General features: G+C 42.5%; 1 protein-coding gene across 1 annotated transcript; it reads right to left on the bottom strand.

The window, feature by feature from the left end:
• Window positions 1–574: 574 nt before the first annotated feature.
• Window positions 575–23,029, bottom strand: tdrd1 (tudor domain containing 1; the record flags this gene model as incomplete). The annotated part of the gene is made up of 25 exons (XM_080834497.1): window positions 575–649; window positions 994–1,034; window positions 1,276–1,338; window positions 2,008–2,346; window positions 2,659–2,826; window positions 3,568–3,681; window positions 3,842–3,958; window positions 4,573–5,157; window positions 5,534–5,701; window positions 6,265–6,372; window positions 6,692–6,826; window positions 7,180–7,464; window positions 9,847–10,017; window positions 10,395–10,502; window positions 10,801–10,968; window positions 14,556–14,633; window positions 16,157–16,328; window positions 16,575–16,718; window positions 17,015–17,194; window positions 17,491–17,592; window positions 17,794–17,857; window positions 19,223–19,340; window positions 22,053–22,113; window positions 22,288–22,343; window positions 22,870–23,029. The coding sequence occupies 25 exons, from the start codon at window positions 23,027–23,029 to the stop codon at window positions 575–577; spliced, it is 3,780 nt and encodes a 1,259-aa protein (XP_080690623.1).

Raw genomic sequence — 23,029 nt, 5'->3', positions numbered from 1 at the left:
TTGAGGTCATCTGATTCACGCCAAACAAGAGTTAATATATTCTGCTTACTGAAAGGCAACACAACCCTTTAAAGGTTCATGATCTACAGTACCAGTCAAAGGTTGACACACCTTCTCATTTTTTGAGAAGTTTTTTCTTTACTTTTATCATTTTCTACATGGTATAACAGTTTTTTTGTTTTGTACATAATTCCATATGTGTTCTTTCGTAGTTTAAATGTTTTCAGTATTAATCTACAATGTAGAAAATGGTAAAAGAAAATACTTAAATTAAAGGTGTGTCAAAACTTTTGACTGGTACTGTACATCCACAATATGTATTAAGTACTTCAGTCAACACACTACACAAACGGAACTTTTTTTGTTTTACTGTGCTTTGAACAGAACAGGAAGCAGGAAAGCCACTCAATGACTAAGACAACTACAGCAAGTAAAATAAGTCCAGCAAGTAAAATAAAATAAAACAGACTTTGTCAATAAACATATGGCCACCATCATCTTTGCTTGGGCAACATAATTTGTCTCAACATAAAACAATAAAACTTTGTTAAAATAAAATACAGGCTCTTTTAACTCAGTGGACCACAGAATTCTGCCATCCGTTTATCTGCTGCATCAGATGTACAATAAGGTCTTCAAGCTTTTCCATCTGTAAAGCAAGAACACACATCATTAAGTAAGCTATGTGCATTCACAGTATGTAACCAAAACTCAATCATCTTTATCAAGAAGGTCATTAAAATCTCTGTTCGAATCTACATTTAAACCAATTAAATCCTCTAAACGTGTGGTTAGTAGCAAAACTGAGCCAAAAGTCTCCTCCAATGTCAAATGTGACGACTCCATCTAAGTGCAGTGCTGCTACAAGAACTGAGGCATCTCTATGTCTCTAATTAGAGCTCCATTGGTTTGGATTTCAAGTTGTGGTCAAAATGACTAATGACTAAGGGGAGCATATTATATCAGCTTAGGCTATGTGAAACAGGCTCTCACCTTGTTCTTCAATTCACCGCAGCAGCATGGCGTGTGAGCGACTGGAAGAAAAACAAAGGACAGTGTGAACACTACAAGATAAAACTATACATCACAGTGTGTTTCCTGAGGTGTGCATTGACCAACAAAAGCTATATCTATGATATCTATATCATATATAATGTAATTCTGTTTAAGGAATAAAGATACAGTATATGTTTAAAGAAAGATATAAGGATGAGAACAATGGGGACCGTCCTTCCTAAAATCCCTTTTGGGGGGATGCTAGGTGGTCATACACACCATCATTAAGCGCTGAGCAGGTGCTGCCCAGTGTGTCTTTGGCTTCCGGCATCTTCAAGCCACCTGAAATAATTGAAAACATCATAAATGCATCCACACATGCAGAGGGCCCTGGCTGGGAGGGAAATGACACCTCTGACAGGTTATGGGCTTGAAACACACCTGGAGATACATCTTCCTGGGGAGATGAGCTCTGTACTAATGAAACTTTTGCTGAAAGGTTTTTTTTAAAGATTTATACTGTGAGCAACAACAACAAAAAGTCTATTGGCATTTCACAAGAACTGTTTTGAGGATTCTACTCCACTGATTGGTTGAGTGAAGCTGCTGTTGGGTTGCCCAAGTTTGCATTCCTTTGCAACCAACGACCTGACTCCTTGAAAAAACCCCAGTGAATAGAATCAATATCTAGGATCAGTACTAGTTATGAGGGGTGTCTTCACATGTGGATAACAGATAACTGCAAATGAAAGAGTACATACTAGAGAAGTGGCCTCATCTGCCCCTGAGAGTGAGGCTGACACAGCACTCCATTCCTTGTATTTAACTAGCTAAAAATTCCCCCTCATGTTCAAGCCGGACTCTAGTGGTTAATGGGGCAAATTATTACTGCATAGTCATTCCACAGATCTCTGAGGACCTCCAGAGAGAGTTTTCAAAGACAGTGGTTGTGAAGTCGTCTTTGGGTGAAAATAACAAGGGGAAACGACACTAATGTGTCACAAATGCTACCTGTCACTGGAGGAGCCTGTTTGGCTGTGCTGTGTAGAGGTTTGGCTGGAGCTGCCACTGGACTCTTGACCGGGGCCCTAGATAGAGGGGCGCTGCTGGGCTGCTGCTGTGTCACGACCGTGCTCTGCTCCTGGGCCTCCTGAGCGCTGGCCCCAGCCTGGTGCCCCTGGAGGCTCTGTAGCAGGAGGGAACTGATGGGGCCATTGGCCTGGTGGGTGACGTCCAGCAGGTTGAGAGTGCCATCGAAGGCCTGAGCCGAGGCCTGGAGGCTGCCGCTGAGCAGCGTTCCAAAGACCTCCATGGCCCCTTCAGGCCACACGGAAGGGAAACGCTCCTTACCTGGGGGACGGGGTAGAGAAAGAGCTTTTAGTGCAGCGGATGGATGGATGAATGAATGAATGGATACATGAACAGAGAGATGGAATAACTCATCCGGACATTTCACAAAGCTGTTCCAAATCCAGGCCTTAACACAGCTTTGCGGAGTGATGCCATGTTCACCTATGCAATGTTAACTGGTCAAATCTAGACACTTGATATACAATCCATGCTCACAATCTAAATCAGTTGCATTTCCATCAGTTATGGCATGGATATTGACATGTGCGATAGATAAATGGGTCAGAGGATGGCGGTAAAACAGGTATTCACCGGAGAGGGCACACCGCACAATCCTGACGGGAATCTGGAGGAAGTCTCTAGGGATGGGCAAGACGTGGGAGAACGGAACCTCCTCCATGTTCCCAAAATCGGCGAAGATCACACTGACCTTGGAGCTGCTGACGCCCAGAACCACGGCCCTGTACCACTTCTTATCTCCTGAGGCACGGGAGTAAACACAATGACAATTTTACATTCGTTTTATGCAGTATACTTCAGCCAAATATGTTCAGAACCAGCTGTAAGGAGAGAGGAAAATGCTTACAGAACCAGCTGGAAAAAGGAAGGAAAAATAAATTAACAGCTACATGTTTCAGCACGAAAGCTCAACATACTTGTCTTCTCACTACAAACAAATTTGTTCTGTTCATTGACAGAGAACAATGCATGGAAAAGCCGTTAGGGTAATCCTGTGTTTAGCAAGCTTACGGAATGCATAGTGACACACAGACACACACACACACACACACTCAGTGTTTAAGAGGGCAGGCCAGGCAGGCGTTGGGGCAGCTCCTGGAGGGTGTCATTACCCCGCTGCAGACGTTAAATTAGTGGGCTCGGGGTAGGAATGCCATGGAACTGCACACCTCCCAGCTCCCCACCTGGGAAGGAGGGCTCTGATGAGCACCTGGCCAACCCAGCGCTCTTATTGGCTGCCACAGATCCCACTGAGCGGTGCATCCAAGAGGGCTCTGATCCTTAGAACACTGCCCTACGGTAAACCTGGGACAGCTTGAAAGGTTCTGACTGAACCACTAGTCTGTTTGTGAAACACAGGTTTGTGTCTCATTGGCGTAGTGGTACATTCCTCAATGACTTGAAATGATGATGCCCGTTTCTGAATGAGTAAGTCCTACTGTGACTGTCAGGGCAGGCTGTCATGTAGCAGGGCAGGCTTACCTGAGAACTGGGCACAGCATGCTGCTCCCGGCAAGGGTTTGGTCTGGCTGGGTGAGGCCTGTCTGCAGTAGTTGTCCAGCTCCATGATCAGGGCATGGAGCTTATCTGCGTTAACTGGGAGAGATGACATTCATACGCGTGCTCGTCAGCCAGAGCCCTATGATATACATTACATTGCACACAATGAAGCAGAGAAGAAGAAGAAAAAAAAAATGCACAGAATGGCGCTCCTATAGTTTAATGTCCATAACAGATCAAATGACTGGCTCCTCACCTTCAGTGGAACTCATTATGTAGAAGAGTGCGGGGCTGATGGCGGCCGCCACCTGAGGCACGAAAGGCTGGTTACGGGGCAGCTCCTCTGTCTTCCAGTCCAGCGGAAAGGTAGGAGCTGAGGGGGAAAGGAATGAGAGGAATCAATGGCCGCGGTCAGATAGTCATAAAAATTACGTCCCAGGTCCTTGACCCCAATGGAAAACTCATAGAATTGGAGAATTCACAAGGATTTGAAGTTGTTGCCACAATGAATTGCGTGACGGTATTATGGGCAGTCCAGTGCACCCTGCGCTTAAGCAGATGAGAAAGACAACTTTCTTTAGCATTTAGGGAACGCTCCCAATATGGCTGCCACTTAGATACTTCCAGGCCATTTCAGTCAGTTAAGAACCTTCCAAAGTTAGGAACCTTCCTAAGCAACAAAGACTATCCGACCACAACCAAGGATTCAGGATGTTGATGGCTATTTAAACCTGTATTGGATGGCCTGGCACACAGGGGTACATTCACACACTGAGAGACACAATCATGGTAAAGCCCAACTACAAAATATAACATAACAATGATTTCACTTCTCACAACCTGACATTTAACCTTCTCACTCTCAGTCTTGAGGTACCTATCTCTGCTTATGTCAACACTCATAATTGACTTACACGCATAAACACATGCAGGAGACTCCTAGGGATCAGGACTGATTAACAAAGAAAACTCAAATAACAGACTCACTAGGCTGGGACACTTTTCTCTGCTCCGCAGTGGGAAGTTTCATTGGTGGAGCTGCAGCCAGTGCCTCTCTGTGAATGGTGGCACCAGAAGGGCGTGTACTAGGAGCCTGGCTCTGATTGATGGCACCAGAAGGGCGTGTACTAGGAGCCTGGCTCTGATTGGTGGCTACCGGGGAACGAGTGACTGAAGCCTGAGGTTGACTTGTGGCATTGGTTAAGACCTGGCTCTGATTGGTTATACTAGGAGGGCGTGTTGCTGGCGCCTGGTTCTGATTGGTGGGACTGGCTATGCTCGGTGTAGGGGCCTGGCTCTGACTGGTTGCAGTGGGAGTGCGAGGGGCAGGAGGTTGGCTCTGATTGGCTGTGCTGGGAGCGCGTGGCGAAGATGTTTGGTTAAGATTGGGCGGTTTGGCCAGCTGCTCTGAGATGAGTGTTCCCGCGATGCTGTGGGTGTCGGATTGGAGCTCGATGCCATAGCCTCGCTCAGTGATGGAGATGACGCGTCCGGTCAGGTACTGGCCAACGCACAGCCCCTGCATTCGCTGAATGGCAGCTGGAGTCCACTGGCCGCCCACTGGCTCCACACCTGTATCCACACACACACACACACACACACGACCAAACGCAGATACACCATATGTTTCACAGAAGCATTAATTCTAAATCAAATATAAAAACAGGCATTATATACAGTATATATATATATATATATATAAATAAAAATAACACAAACATTACCCTGGTAGAATGCAAAACACAGCTTACATTTAGCAAATACCTCAAAATCATAAACAATCAATGCCAAAAGTCCATAAAACAATCCAAATGCTAATGTACGGTGTGCCATATTTAACTACTTATGATAACACTTACATTTTAATAAAATGACCAAAAACACAATCATTTGTATTCTATTCCGTGTGGATTTGCTTCAGTCGTCACCCCCAACACAGTCCTCATACCTGCCAGCCAGCAGCGGATAGCCAGGAAGGGGAGGGTGAGCAGCCGTGTCTCTATGGTCCTCAGGTGAGTCGCCTCCACCGTGCTGTTGTTCCCGTAGTCCACGAAATACACCTGCACCTTCCCATCAGCCCCTACGCTCTGCACCATGGCTCGGTACCAGCTGCCGTCTGTCAGGGATGCAGCAGTTACATGGACCAGAGAGAAACTGAGTCAGGTAGAGCCACAATGGCACACTACTGCTATGACTGCAAACAAAACTGAACCAAGTGAAACAATCCCACAGCTCTTCGTGGCTAGCAAAGTGAAATCACAACCTCTTGTTTGAAACTGCTTGCCAAGGATGTCAAATATACTTTGCTCAGGTACAGGGGCGCAGATAGCACTGGGGACGGGGGGGGGGGGGGGGGGGACATGTCCCCCCCAGATTCATAGTGATCTCGATCCGTCCCCACCATTCTTCCTACGTAAGGCAACTAGCATCAGTTAATAACTCTGATTAGGCGATGTTAGCGTCCCCCTCAGTTTAAAAATTCCATCTGCACCGCTGCTCAGGTAAAATGATGACATTCTGTGTTTAACACACATACACTAAAGGGATAAAGTTCTTTTAAATGTCTGTCAGTTAAGTATAGATGGGAGGAACTTCCCTACATAGTCCACTACAACACTTTACTACATCCACATGCTGCAAATGAGCGCCCCCTGTTGGTGGAGAGAGGTAGCATCTCACCAGAGAAGAGAGCACAGCAGGGCTCTCCCACCACTGGGCTGAATGGAGCCGCGTCTCCCTGACAGTGTTTCAGCAGCTCAGCAGACAGCTCTGCCAAGGCCTGTTGGTCTGCAACACACACACACACACACACACACACACACACACACACTATAAATACACATATACTACTATACATACTGCCTCCATTTGTGAGACAGCATTCAGTGAAAATCTATGGCTCATAACTCACCATGAGGTAAATCACAAATATTCACAAAGAGAGTTCACACACACCATGCACAAATTAAAAACACTATTCAATGGCATGGAAATAATATATTTTGCATATACAATAAAGCCATAAAATATTATACAAAGATTAGTATATAGTTAACAATTTTCATCTACTACAGAAATACTATGGTGTCGTTAGCATGGGCAGCACCTTCAGGTATGTAGCGGTAGCAGTAGAACTGGCCCGGGTCCTCAATAACTACAGCCACCATCGCCACCAGCTGGCCCTCACACGGGAGCTCAGCGCAGGACCACTCCAGCTTTGGAGCCTTTGGGGCGTTCACCACTACAAGAAAAACGAGGCATCAGGACAGACTGACTGACACACCCACACACAAGCCATACATCTCACATCAGCTATCACTGCACTACTGCTGTTGTCAAAGCCATATTTGTGAAATATTACCAAAACAAAAAACAATCCAGACCAGACACTGACAAAAGACATCCAATGAAGTAACCTGAAAGCTGCAGTGATAAATGGCAAATGTTGAAGTTTATGCATGGTCCTGTCAAAACATCCAAACAGTATGCTTAATCCTCAAAATCTGTTTCTAAAATAAAGGACTTTGTTTTATTGACCTTCATCTATATCAAAGAGACTCAACACATATCTTCCAGTTGGTACTGTACTCCTACCGGGGGTTTTGGGTATGGCTCCCGGGCCGGCTCCGCTCTTGGGCTGGGGCTTCCCCTGCGGAGAGGACTCTGGTGGGGGAGCTTTGGGCTCGGCGAGGGCGTAGCCCATGGACACCAGCAGCTCGCCCACGTCTGTCTGCGGGTCGCTGGCCTCATCCACTATGGCCACCAGGATACGACCAGTCCTCCGGCCGCGCACTTCCACGCGCAGGAAGCGGTTTGACACCAGCCTCTTCAGCATCCAGATGGCCTCCTCCGGCCAGCAGCCATCGGAGGGCCGAACACCTGAAACGCAGAGGGGACCAAGGCTTCATTTCAATATCAGCTGTACTTTTAAATGGCGCCGTTAATAATATAAATAGCCCAATCCAGAGTGGCCAAAAAGAAACTCCCATTTAACAGGAAGAACTCTCAAGGCTACTTGTGACACTAGGCCACATATTTAATAATTAAGGATACAATGGAAATATATTACCTGGTTTCATTATATAAAGAATTAACAGGTATAATGTGGTGATCCTAAATTAATGTTCCTACTTGAATGTGTACCTGTGGCCTTATAATTATATGTATTTATGACTTATTTTTTTCTGACCGGGGATCTGTGTTCCGCAAATCAGCTGACGGGCCTGTCAGCTGACGGGATGAGGTTCGAAGTGAATTGCTGGGGATTGGCGCGTAATGAATTAATGAATGGGAGTCTTAGAGGGACCTCTAACAAACGCCAGTCAAACTGAGAAAGCTTAATAGTGGGAAAGCTTTAAGAACCACTGAGACAAAGTCGACAACTCTTGCCGACTCTTTGGATACGTCAGTAAGAGCGATTTATATTTTTTGCTGGAGGTTTTTGTTACGATCTGGGTCATCTCTTTTTCTTTGCATGTTTTTTCCCCGGATTACCTATTTTTTCCCCGGAACGTAAGAGACAGTTTGCTTGCGGAGTTTTGTTCGGGGACATCAGGGATTTCGTTTGGATATTCTTTTGGTTTGCTTTGAACTAGAGGGAGAACGCGCGAGTGTGCGCAAGGGGCGCGCAAATGGAGGCCGCTTATTAATGCGGTTATCGGATCACATCGGTGGAAAAGACTTTTGGGGTATTTGGACTGTGGGTTTATTTGAGGGTTGTTTGGTGAATGTACAGTACTGTGCAAAAGTTTTAGGCAGGTGTGAAAAAATGCTGTAAACTAAGAATGCTTTCAAAAATGGAAGTGTTAACAGTTTATTTTCATCAATTCTTCATAAATTAACAAAATGCAGTGAAGGAACAGAAGAAAATTCAAAATTAAATCAATATTTGGTGTGAACACCCTTTGCCTTCAAAATAGCATCAATTCTTCCAGATACACTTGCGCACAGTTTTTGAAGGAACTCGGCTGGTAAATTGTTCCAAACATCTTGGAGAACTAACCACAGATCTTCTGTGGATGTAGGCTTCCTAAAATTCTCCTGTCTCTTCATGTAAACCCAGACAGACTCGATGATGTAGAGATCAGGGCTCTGTGGGGGTCATACCATCACTTGCAGGACTCTCTGTTCTTCTTTAAGCTGAAGATAGTTGTTAATGACATTGGCTGTATGTTTGGGGTTATGTTCCTGCTGCAGAATACATTTGGTGCCAATCATACGCCTCCCTGATGGTATTGCATGATGGATTAGTATCTGCCTGTATTTCTCAGCATTGAGGACACTATTCATCCTGACCAAATCTCCAACTCCACATGCAGAAATGCAGCCCCAAACTGGAAAGGAACCTCTACCATGCTTCACTGTTGCCTGCAGACTCTCATTATTGTACCTCTCTCCAGCCCTTAGGCGAACAAACTGCCTTGTTCTACAGCCAAATATTTCTAATTTTGACTCATCAGTCCAGTTGAACTGCACATTTCGAAACCCCTGTCTGCTTTGAAATCTTTGTCTGGGAGAGACCCTGCTGATGCAGTATAACTATGTTGTGTCTTGTTGCTGTGCTCAGTCTTACCATGTAAATGGATAAAAAATAAACATTTATTGTTTACATTTTTCAAAGCATTCTTAGTTCATAGCATTTTTTCACACCTGCCTAAAACTTTTGCACAGTACTGTATATGGAAATATGAACAGTTTGAAAATATATGAGTTAATGTAATTTCCTGAGCTATATCCTCGTTATTTGTAGTATTGTTAAGTGGTCTCGAACAAACACAATCAATGTGCTTGGTTCTCAAATTAAGAAACTCGCATTTCTTTAGTAATAATTGGGCTACAAAATTAGTCAAAGTGTTACATACTGACCTCTACACGATTATCACTCCCCATTTCTCTCTTAATATAAGTATCTCTTAAATATACTAATTCAAGTTTATATATCAGTTATTTTTGTAAGGTACAACATGAATGGTGATTCATTGAGGCATGCTCATCGAGGTGATCAAAGGGTCTATGGGTAACTCGTTACTAATGGCATAAACATGACTGCATTACTTTTACTATCCATTGACCCCACCCCTCGCTCTATCTATCTTATTACACACACACCGACACACACACACACACACACACACACACACACACGTAAGGGATGATGTACAGTCCAGCGGTCATTATCGAAAAAATTAATCCCGACGGGACGAACAGGACCCCAACGTGCAGCGGACACACACACACACACACACACACACACACACACACCTGTCAGGCTGCAGGGGATACCCTGTGCAGCTAATGTAAGCAGGTCCGCGCTGATGGGCAGCAGGAGAGCCAGCTCCACCTCCTCCACGTTACCGTAGTCGATGAGGCTCACGGAGACACGCGTCTCTGAAGTGTGCTTCAGCACCTTCGCCCTGTACCACTCATTATCCTCTACACAGCACAAGAGAAAGCATCACTTAACGGAGGACTTCTCAAGGACACACCAGCAATTCTTTAAAAAGGAAACACTCTAAATATTTACAATGATAAATTACATACCCTGTGTACTTACAGAAGGAAAGACCACATTTGTTAGTAATAGTACTTTAGTACTAGTAGAAGCTGTTACTATTCGGACTTATTACGTATGGAACACAATTAGGGCGAGAGAGAGAGAGAGAGAGAGAGAGAGAGAGAGAGAGAGAGAGAGAGAGAGAGAGAGAGAGAGAGAGAGAGAGAGAGAGAGAGAGAGAGAGAGAGAGAGAGAGAGAGAGAGATGATAGATAGAGAGATATATAGATCGGTTGATAGAGATAGGGACACTGCACCAGAGAAGAGGGCACAACAGATGGTCCCTGGGGTGGGTCTGAAGCTCGGGCTGGGCTTAGTGAGGAAGCAGTGCTCTTTCAGCTTCAACTGCAGCTGCTGGATCACACCTGAATAGGGTGGACGTGGACACACACACGCACACACAAATAATAATACGGATGACAGTTACCATTATAACTTCAAATGTGTCATTTCACTCATCCTACTGAATGATCTCACAGACCTCACTCTAGCACTAAGCCAGAAGACTTATTCTTTAAATTCATTTAAAAAAGCAAGGGGATATGCACAAGGGATAAAACGACCTAGATATGCATCATGCTCTGCATCTCAAAACACCAACTCTAAGAACTTAACAGCCGCCTCGGAATAAAGGGTTCACAAAATCCTTTGGGGCTCACTTACGAGAATTCTCCACCATCTGGCAGACGATGTCAGAGGGAGAGAGCAGGTAAGTGACCACTGCGGTGAAGGAGTCTCCCACCTCCTGCATGAGCTGGGCAGGGTGCTGGGCCTCCGTGTTGTTGTTGGTGTCCGAAAGGCACTCCTCCACAGATGCATTCAGCATGGAGTCTGTGGTCGAAGTGGAAGAAAACCAAGAAAGTCATGAGGCCGTAGCTTCTCGATTCCATCATTTGGAATTAATCTATTACTCAACAAGCAGACTGGCAGTTAACAACCACAATGCATTAGACCGCAGTCATTTTCTGCGAAAAGAACACAACGCTGCAGGATCTTCGAACAAAAATAAAACCTACCTACAATGAGGTACAAGTCTGTAGGCCCACATGTGAAACCTATTACTCTTCCAAAAAAGTATTGACAGATTGACCTTAACACATAAAGATGTATGAAGTAAAACAAATGGACATGTAAGCATGTGCTATGCTACACATAGTCTAATAACAATGGCAGCTTTAATAATAATAATAATTAAAAAAAACTTTATTTATAGAGCACCTTTCATGCAAAAGAATGCAGCACAAAGTGCTTTAGCCCCATTAAAGGATATTGCCAACAGTATAATTGCTGTAAAGGGAACATGTATTTAGAGACGGCATATGTTTTGTTCCATGATGACTGGTTTATCCACAGTTTTAGATTTCCAAGAGCTATCCTCTTGGAAGTCTGTGCTGAACTGGGACCTGCTTAAGAGGGTGATACTGTGAGGAGTAACCAGGGCCGGCTCCAGGGATGGTACAAAAGCCTCCGATAAATTTTTGTCTGGCTCAGTTTTTGTAAAAATCTGATCAATTACAAACTTGCCCGGTTAAAATGTCCAGTAATACTTCTCATAAAAAAACATTCAAAAATTATCCTAACAGAACGTTTGTGTTTTAACCAAAACAAATAAATCAATAACGGAAGTAGGCCTATATCTTATTGTACATTTCATTGACTAATGTAAGTCACAAATTCAGACGGATTAAATTCTAGCAACCTTAAGCTGGGTAAGTAATGTTCACTGTGGAACACGTTTTGCCGATGTTGACAAATAAATGAATCTTCTCGTAGTGCCATTGCTTTGATAATCGTGTTTTGTAGCAGGCTACAAGTAATATAGGCCTATAGTTAATGAATGACGGTATACAACGAAATATGGCATACCTAGCAACAGTAAAATGCATTTGTATGCTTGAAAAGTGTGTGTTTAAAAGCTACATTTTAAGCTACGTTTATTTTTATCCCTGGTTAAACATTGGTGGCCTATTCCCTCTAGGGTTGCGAAGCAAGAAAGTTTAAATGATTTAGAATCAAGCACGGCCGTTTTATGAGGATGCAATTACAGCCTACACTATGGCTGATGGAGTAGATTTTGGTCACTACGTAGTCATGCTGAATTTAGCTGCCCACTGTACACAACTGCCCATCCAAGTAACAGCCCAACTCAGGACATTGAGGACATTGTCATTCAAATGTCGTCCAACAAACCATGGCCTCCTTGCCAATTTCAATTTAAAATGCCCCCTCAGTCACTGTACCCTGCAGTGGGCCCTGGGAGTCATGCATTTGCCAGTTCCCTCACAAGTGCTTCCCACTCTGGGCTTCTTGACAACAGGGGCATCATACAGTGCGGGCACATGATGGCAGCACTCCGATCCTATCCGATTCTCTCCATGGGGTCTCCATGGGGGGTTAACTGCTCTATCTCAAAGCACATGGAAGTGACAAAACTAGATCAGTTCAAATCAAATGCGGAATGTTTACATCTGCTACCGTTGATTATACAGTAAATACGTTGTGAAATGAAACAAAACCATTGATTATACAGTAAATACGTTGTGAAATGAAACAAAAACACACCACAGTTAAAGTTGTATTAGTATTGATTGATTCACATCGATATGAATGGATTACATGACTAACAACGGGTGGAAAAGTAATAAGAAAATATTTGTTCACTGAATTAGCGCGTTCTGTCCCAAACAGTTGCGTTCCAGTTTCTAAGTTTCACTTTCGCTTTCAGTATTTCAACGTGAATGAGAGGGAGCACAAGAACTGAGCGTCTAGCAGCGTTTATCATATCATATACATTATATATGATGCATGTATATGTCTGTGGGCACGATCTCAAGCACGTGCAAAAGTTGTTGTTGTCCAATTTGAATCAGATACGAGAGACACATGCGCGCCCAGTCCAATTACCAGCGGAATCGAATCGTGTGTCTGGGGGTTTACATCGGAGTCCAGTCGGACTCAAGTTGGACACAATGAATCTAGTTCTGGGGAGTCACATGTGTCCAATATCCAATTTAAATCGGACTGAAATCGGAAATTGGACGCATGTGTCCACACTGACAGAGGGAATTGGCAGACTGGTCAGGATCGGACAGGATCATTTATATTTCAGCCGTATATCCGGTATATAAGGTTCAGATATGCCTTGACTAGGCTAGTTGCAGCGAGATCCAGTTTGGCCAATGTAAGTGGACTGATTGCCTCCATCGTTAACTTTGTTAATAGAAAGTATTCTCATTACATCAACATGCAAATGATCTTTGATGCAGAAATGCAGTGGCGAGGAGGCCTGGAGCGATTCGTTATTCATTTATCTTAAGGTGATGGGATATGCGACGGGCGACTTCCCTGGACGCAATCAGGGAGCAAAATTGACTTTTTGGAGGAAAGTAGTTGCCGGCCAGGCATATCTTTTTACGCTGCCAAAATTAAACATTAGCTTTTAATGACTTAATTTGTATGTATCAGTAATTTACTACCTTCATGTTTTATTTTCATTTCATTGTGCACCAGATATGGAATGGGTTTAAGAACTGAGAAGTTTTACTTTCGGTATGGATATTATTTATTATCATTATCCTTTTATCTTCACACAATTCATACTTGTTCAACCATAAAAACTGATTTAAATTACTACACTAAAAAGCACACAGTGACTTAATCAATCGAGAAAATGTCTTTCCAGGCTCTTTATAGCCTCGACTTTCATGATGGATGAGCCAACAACCAAAAGAGTTTTGCCTCCCCTTGTCCCTTGTGAGCGCTCCACAAACACGGCAATGCACTGTGCAGAATACTTAAGTATACTTAAGAATCTGAATACTTAAGAATCAGGTTACCTAAGGGCTCACCTGAGGCTCATCAGACTCTGTTAGGAGCATGTCAGAATTTTTTTCAATTTATGTGAGCATGTTAAGAAAAATATATATTGGTCAACTGCCCATCAAGGCACTTCGGTTACCCGGTTAAAGATGAGGCTGCCAAACACCCTCGCCAACTCCAAGACCAGGGAACTATTTTGTGCAGCTCTCCGACACCACTTGTCTTCCTTTACTTCGAATAAGAGCACTTCCACCATGCATCCACTGAAATTTCCTTTTGGGTTGATTTGCTACTTGCTTTTGGCATTTTATCTAAATCAGAGCACGGGTAGGCCAAGGCCTATTTACGTTCATCAGAGTATTAAAATGAATAACTGAGAGAGGAGAGAGGATGGAGTGTGATGCTTGTGTATGTGCACTACATTTGTCAATGATTGGAATGTACAAAGGAAAGGTGTGTGGAAACTTGCATGTGCAGTTTCATACATCTGAAATCTTTGTGTAGAATTAATGCTGGAAAGCTGCATATACACAAAGCATTGAACATGAGACCCCTACAGTGTGAAAAACAGATACAGACACCAACAACTTCACTCTTACCAATCTCTTGCTCAGTAGTCGGAACGACTTCTTTCACAGCATAGCCCTGCTCCAGGAGGAAGCTGCTCAGGACCTTATCTGAATAAGACAGAAAACCATTACATTATAATAGCCTCATCAAATATGAAACAAAGCAATAATATTTCAATACCAATTCTAATATGTGAGTGAAAAAAAAACAATGTTGGTGCCTGGCATCATTGTGAATGCATGCATTGATTCCATTCCAAGTCTTGCAGAAAAATCCCTGAATTAATTAGCTTTAAATGTCCTGTACAACTCAAGAGGATGTGGGAGGCCTGCACAATAGGTACCAGATATGCCCCTTAATTGTAACTAGGGGTTGAATAATATGTTGGTTTTGCCTCCTTTGCCACTTATCGGTACGGTATTGGCACTCATTTAGGTTTTGCTAATGTTTGTCCAAGCACCCCCTCTTTTGTTCACGCTGTGTATGGCAGGTTTACATACAGACTTTAAGTACAACTATTTATAAGAACAAGTTATCTACTTTAACATCCTATTTTAGTTAATTGACACAGGCCCATTTAAGATGTTTAAACTGCTGATGCCTGATGAATGTAACGTTATTTAAGATGCAAAACATAATGGTGTTAGGATAGCTGAGGCTTTAAGTTCGCTGGCTAGCTAGTTAACATTAGCTTCATCCCTACCTATGCTACCCTAGTCATTGCATTGTTGGTGCCATTCATAGCGGACCTGTGCAAATTAACAGCACGTGTGCATACAAGCATACAAGTTTTAAAGCATGGGTTCAGGATCAAGAGAAAGCAAAATACATTTACACTATTTATTTGTTTGGCATACACTTTTATACAGTTTTGCATCAGTATGTGTGCTACCTGGGATTAAAACTACTAGACACCAAGTGAAAGTGCAGAGATAACTACAGACCTACAAAAAGACAAAAACTAACATCAGTCTTTGCTTGATAGATTGACGTGATGCACAGATAGTATCTGAATTCAAACACTGAGATTGATTGAGCTTCTGCCATGAGACGCAATAACAGAAATAGAAGTATACTTTGAAGACACTTCAAGTTCATGTTGGCATCTGTGCTCTGTGAAGGCACATGTTTAGATGTTCACACCTTTAGGCCATATAGATCCTTTGACAGGCTCGTGGTGGATGGACAAACAGACTTTGCTAATTCTGTAGGCTGTGTGCAGCCACGAGTGGGTGATCCTATAAAGTTATATTACTGTGCTATCCGTAAAAAATAAAGTAATGTAGTTTGTTAGTTGGAACAGTGTTTTTCCTTAGTCTTTTCTGAACACAACCGTTTTGAGCACATTTTTTTGCACAGTATGTAAATTCCATTTAAGTGTGTAAAAGAATGATTATCTCCTGGTGGTGTCTGGATCGTTTCACATAGAATAGATGCAAATTAAATCATTACAATTCCCTTTATGCATTTTCCTTTTGCAATAGACAAAATATGGTTAATGTATCAGCTCAAAATAGTACTGGAAAAATATCTGCCATCCTAAGCCATTTGATGATGATATTGGAATCCGCCCTTTAAAATGCTAAACCTAACCACACCATGACCAAATTCACTTATTTTCTCTCCATACCCGTGGAGGCCAGTTTCATATCCACAGTGTAGAGGCTTCGGCCCTCCCCGGTGACGTTCAGCACATGAATGGCCAAGCTTTTCCCGAAGAGGAGCTGCTTTAGGAAGAGGCAACACTCCTCCTTCCAGCCCCCTGCTCCTGCTGCCACTCCTGCCACTCCGCACTGCAGGGCCTGCAAAGGAAAGACGGTCACACAGTAAGGGAGAGGAGCAAGACCTCCTCTAAAAAGACATGTCACTGTTACCATGGCAATCCTTGACAACAACGTCCATTATGTATTTCAAGCATCATTTCTAAATGATGACAGTGATGGCTGATAAGGCTAGCATCTACTTTACTGAATATCGTTTAATATTATTGTTTGTTAATTTTTGTTGTCTACAAAAGACAGAACAAGACAATGAGGAGACAGACTGACGCTAGGAGCTGCGCGGTCAACGCTGTCGGGGAGAGGCTTGATCCGCTCGAGCGGGACATCTTCTTCGTTCCCAAAGTCAATGTACAGAACGCTGGCGTGCTGTTGGTCCCCACTGATAGACTGCACCAGGCCTCGGTACCAGTGCTACATTGTACAAGGCAAATGAGAATAACTCCATCATCTGATATTTTTTGTGTCGTAACAAATGGCAATGCAGCTGTATATCATATATAAGGCCTGTCCAATACAATGGGTAGATAAGTATCTTAATTCAAACACAAGTGTGATTCCTAATAAGCATGCTGAAATGGACTTGACTTAATTATTTGGCATCAGGAATCAACATCTTTGTACACATGCGTCATGATATAAGCGTCTTTGAGAACTGTGAAAAGTGCTATATAAATGTAATGTATGATTCATATTATTATCTTGCCCACCTGGTCCTGGGAGTATTTGACTGCACAGATCTCTCCAGCCTCAGGTCTGTGTGGGGCAACAGATAAGCCGGCGCAGGCCACCTGCAGCCCCATGGAGATCTTTCTCAGAGACTCCTGCACTGATGGGTCATGGGCATGGATGAAGAACTTGCTGGGGTTTTGCACATCCACTACTAAGGCCTGTGGACAGATGGTTAGCCATTACACTTACACCAACCCTCTGAAGAACAGTCAGACTGTTTAACACAGAGTGGCCATATTGAGGCTCTACTCTGCATAGTGAATACATAGGTGCTCTGCAACTGCTGCCGTCTCCACATCTGACATACATTACAATGGACAGAGAATTGCTGTATGTGAAAGAATGAGTTACAGACCAAACTAGATTTAGTCTCTGTAAAGATGAGCTAATTATCCAACCATCGAAACATAATGACCATCAGGAATAAGAACATAAGTTCTAGAACGGTTTGTACCTGGATCTCAGTTCCTTTACGAATGTCATTTTTGCTTAGGTCCTGCAAGTAGACCCTCTTAGTCTGAGGAGCAACACTGTCATTCACCTGTAGATGAGAAGACTGCATTACACAGGAATGTTTTTAAAGTAGAAGTGTACTATAAAGCCTTCAAATCTGAAATATAACAGCAAAAACATGATTAAATCTGGCCATGCTTCATTTAGCGGCTAAATAAGGTACATTAATAAAAAATATGCCACACTTTAATGACAACTGAAATGAGAACGGTATAATAGATCTTGTACAAACATCCAAAAGTACCTTGGATTCTACCACACTGGTTCCAGCTGCAGCAGACATGACAGGGCTTTCTTTCGGTTTCTCACTGTAGGAAATGGAGGAGGGGGACAGAGAGAGCAGACAGACAAGCACGCCAAAGTTTATTTTCATTGCCTGGTGAATATCCTACCACCCCCAGAAAAATCTACACATCACTATGTACACATGGTCATACTGAAAACTCGTCAGTCCAAGTTGTGCTCTCATGACTTATGCCTGTGCATTTGTGGGAGGGTCGTGGGAGAAGTCAGAGTTTGGGGCATGGGAGACGTGCAAGGAATGACTGATTACGTATTCTGTCATATGTATGAAAACTGCTGTTTTTTTTAGGTTCTTCCAGAAACATCAGCATTCTAAGAGCCAGTTCTGCTCATCTGCACCATGGTAAAAACAACCTTAACTTTAGTTTGCTTTCATTTCTCATGTCCCTTCATGTACCTGCTACACTATTGAATGTTTATAGCTGCACAAAAAGTCAGAATAGTTTTTTGAGTGGTGTAGAATTACTGCCCTGTACCATCTCTGTTTGGTGAAACTATGTTTAGGAGGGGCATAGATTTCAAATATTCCAACAAACGACTGCCCACTATGAAACAATGTCCTTGAACTTGGCTTGCCCATCAAGCAGATGAACAATGTGAACACTAGAGATGCATTTCTGCAATGAAAATGTGTTTGTGTTGTGTTTGTGGTGCAGCAGCAGTCGGCTGTTGCATTCCATAATCTACGTGCATACTGGCACTTTCCTCGATGAAAGAAAGGTTGGACCCTTCTACAACCTGTTGGATGAGTAATACATTTCATGTCATAAGGCAAAGGGCAGCGATTCTGTAACACCAATGACCCACTAACATTCTGACACACATAGGCAGACAACATACACTATGCTGTTAAAATATCGAGTTGTTGATGTCTCCATTCATTGTGTGCAATGCAGCTTATTATGATCGAAGCAGAACTCCACCACTTTGTTTCTCTGAAGAACGTATGTTGTGATTGCCTTCTCTCCAAAGCAAGAGATGGAAATCAAAACTCTTCATTAGTGGTACCTTGGTGGTGGCATGACCTAGCTAGCACTATCCGATCAAGCGACAGTCATGGTACATTTAAAGAATATCACAAATCTTTTAAATACTCGCCTCTTTGGAACTCATCTGTCCATCTAATGTATTTGTTACAAGATTAATATATTTTATATCATTATTATTATAGTTATATATATATAATTTTACTATGATCTGATATATAATACTGTAAAAGGCGTTTCGAGAGAACTGGCAACTGTGGAAAACCACCAGAATTTGCATAAATTTGTGAAAATGCAAGATCGCAAAATCCTGGAGGGACAGAGTAAGACTTCAGAAGAACGATACTGTGAATGGAATCATGCTGACACAATCAAACCAATTACCTTTGGTCGACCTCTGAATCAGTAGTCTTGCAGATGTGTCTATGTGCGGGCCAGTCCTCTGACTGACAGGTCACTGAGCAGTAGTTGGTCTTCTTGCAGCTGGAACATCTTAGCTGACCTGCGAAAGCCCAAGGTACACAACTGAACCAGCACTGACTCATAACCCACCAAATCAACAGCGCAGTATTCAACGGCGAAAGGACAGCTGTATGATTTATTAGGGGCAGGTGAAAAAGAAAAACAGTATACAGTTTATGGCCAAAAGTTTTGGCAGTCACACACATTTTGTATTTTGCAACTTCAGTATAGTATTTAGATTTTGTAGATGTCTCTATGGTATACTGAAGAACAATTATAAGCATTTTGCAAATTTCAATGGCTTTTATTGGCAAATACATTTTTGCAAATGTATGCAGTCAACATTTACAGTGCTGACCCTTTTTCATGACACCTGCAATTCACTCTGGCATACTTTATATCAGCTTCTGGGCCAAATACTGACTGATGGTTATCCATGCTTGCCTCATTAGTGCTCGGAGTTGATCGCAATTTGTGGGCTTCTGCTTGTCCACCCGCTTTTTGAGGATTGACCACAGGTTCTTGGTGGGATTAAGATCTGGGGAGTTTCCTGGCCACAGATCCAAGATTTCAATGCAATGATCTCCTAGCCACTTCATTTTCATTTTTGTCTTGTGACATGGAGCTCCAACATGCTGGAAAAAAGCACTGATCATCACCAAATTACTCCTGGATTGTTGGGAGAAGTTGCTCTTGATGGATGATTTGATATCATGCTCCACTGTTGGCCCGACACAGGACTCTTGGTAGCATCCGCATTTTCCTCTCCAGACAATCAATTTTCCAGATGTCCCAAACAGTGTGAAGGGGGCTTCATCAGAGAAAATAACTTTGCACCAGTCTACTGCTGTTCAATCCTTGTACTTCATGCAGAATTTCTGTGTCATTGATGTTTTTCTTGGAGAGAAGTGGCCTCTTTGCTTCCCATTGTCCAAAAGTCTTCGCCTTACTGTGAGTGCAGATGCACTCACACCCAGCTGCTGCCACTATTGAGCACTTGCACTATTGAGACGGTACTGGGGCTTGCTGGACACTCTTGGACATCCTGAGCCTTCTTCACCACAGTTGAGCCAATCTCCTTAAAGTTCTTGATGATCTGGCAAATGGTTCTTTCAGGTGAATGTGAGGTAATTTTGATGATTGCTGAATTTGTCTCTTTGGAGGTAACATTTGACGACCAAGTCTACAAGGATTTCAAGCACTTCTTCCCTCCTTTTATAGAAAACGATCAGTCTGCTTTTATAATCTTATCAGAAATGATAGTGATCTGATATCTACGCCTTACTCACTGCTTTTTCATCCTTTTCCTTTTATTTTTGTTTCTTTATTTATTTTGCATGTTAGTATTAGGCCTATTTAACAGATTTGCTGAGCTTCTCAAATGATTGATTCTGTCTTTGTGGGAGGCAAGACCTGGGGGTGGGTGGGCAGTATGGTTGAGTATTATATGTGTTATGTTGTCTTACTTGTGTATGTGTATCGGTTTCTTGTATGAAATATAAAATACAATAAAAAATTGATCACAAAAAAAAGAAAATGATAGTGATCTCACCCGAATCACCTGAATCACTAAAAGTATCTCAGCTGGTCATTTTGTGCTAGGGCCAAAATACAGTGAAAATTGGGTTTTTGTGATAAAGTAAACTTTTTGTGCCAATGGAGCTCTAAACAAAAAAATTGCGTCGCTGCCAAAACTTGGCCATGACTGTACTGTGATAAGTGACAAGAAATAAATTGATGTCAAAAAACATTCAGTTTTCTTCATTTAAGTCTATATTGCTTCCAATTAATAACATTTCGGAAGGAGGCACTCAGCAGAGTGAATGGGAGTACATCTTGTGCAAGGCTGAGTTTAATACAGTTTAAGGTGATCCATCGCACTTATTATACTAACTCTAAACTTTCCAAAATATATCCTAATGTCACAGACACTTGTAACAGATGTAATTTATCCCCAGCAAACATGACACATATGTTTTGGTCTTGTCCTCGCCTTTGTGATTACTGGACAGATATTTTTAGTCATTTTTAGTCAAGTGTTACATTGTCACCAAGTATAGAAGTCGGTATCTTTGGGGTAATACCAAATCATGAGAACTTCACAAAGTGGGCAAAAGACACTATTGCTTTCGCGTCCTTACTAGCGAGGAGGAGAATACTTCTAGGATGGAAGTCACCACTTGCCCCCTCGGCATCTAAATGGCTAGAAGATATTATGATGTTTCTCAAATTAGAAAAAATTAAGTACAATTTAAGAGGATCTCCGGAGAAATTTTAATTAAATTGGAACCCAACACTGGAATACATAAAAGAGTTAAAAACCCTTGAAGATAAATGAGCACTATCATCATATTCAGGATACTTTGGTTACAATCTGACCTTGTTGCCTTATTCCCTTTCTGATTTGTTTTACTGAACCCCCCCCCCCCCCTTTGTTTGTCTTTCCCCAATGGCTTTTGTCACATCTAATGTATGTTGCATTGTACATTATATTGTATTATTATTATTAATTTATTTATTTTTATTTTGTGTTTTTTTTCCATTCTCTGTACAGCGTAGACAGTGTAGTATGGTTGACTGGGGAGGGAGGGAGGGAGGGAGGGAGGGAGGGGGGGGGGGGGTTGAAAGGGTGCGCTTTTGAAGGAAAATAGAAAATAAGCCTTGATGTAATTTGTCCTTTTTTTTGTAACCTGTGAAACCAATAAAAATATTTGTCAATTAATAACATTTCCAAAAATTAAAATTGACTAACCTTCTTGACCACAGTAGTTACACAACTTCACAGTTGTGGATCCAGGCATGGCGAGCATTATCTAGAGAAAGACATGATGAGAGTGAGTAAGTGTCAAATGATAAAATGTTCTGATTCAAAGACATGGACTACTGCAAAAACGAAAATTGAGTTGGGAAGGAACTAACGAATTGTCACTGCATAACATCATGCATATCTCGTCACAAAATACACTAGGATAGCTGAGAACACAAACCGTAGAGAGGTCGTTTGCACACACAGGTCTGTCTGGCTCCTGTCTGTTTATGGCTCCTGCAGAAGATGTGAGAAGAGAACAATGAATGGTCTCCCATCTGGGTAATCCATTATAAGGGTTAAAAAAACGTATGCTATCTGGAAACGGACATCTGCAATTGTGATATTCTAATTTATGAATATGTGTGATCTTTGTAGATGCATACCAATTGTTCATTTAAAAGCAAAAAAATAACACAGTAACACTCACTCACTTTGAAGAGACCGGGAGAGAACAGATTGTACTACAAAACTGAATGTTTTAGAATAAACAACCTTTTTTACTGTTAAGTGTTCTGGCTGGTGTGTTCTGTGTAATGCTAGAGGAACATGCTGCCTGGTTTATGCTTTATAGTGTCATGTTTTGGTGATTTCAAATCCATGTATGGAAAGTTTGGTTTTGCTTGGGATAGGTGACTAGAGTCTCGACTGTAAGAGCCCATACTTTTGGAAAGAAAGGAGCTATATTGGAGAAGCGACTTTACTGACTCCACCTCTTGTTTTAAGATGGATAAACATCCAACATACAGGGAAGTGTAGCTACCTTTGACCTCTTGTGTAGATTGCTCTGCTACCGGGTAACCGCCTAGCTCAGTTGGTACAGGAGACAATGAACAAGATGGGGACACAACACCAGGGTTAGTGGCGGGTCTGCGTAAAGGAAGGTTGGGTCTCACCACCGGAGAGATGAAGGCTCGGTTCAT

This window comes from Sprattus sprattus (genome assembly GCF_963457725.1).
Source record: "Sprattus sprattus genome assembly, chromosome: 3".
NCBI classification, from domain to species: Eukaryota; Metazoa; Chordata; class Actinopteri; order Clupeiformes; family Clupeidae; genus Sprattus; species Sprattus sprattus.
The sequence above is the reverse complement of the archived record's forward strand: the minus strand, read 5'-3'. Positions and strand labels throughout refer to the sequence as shown.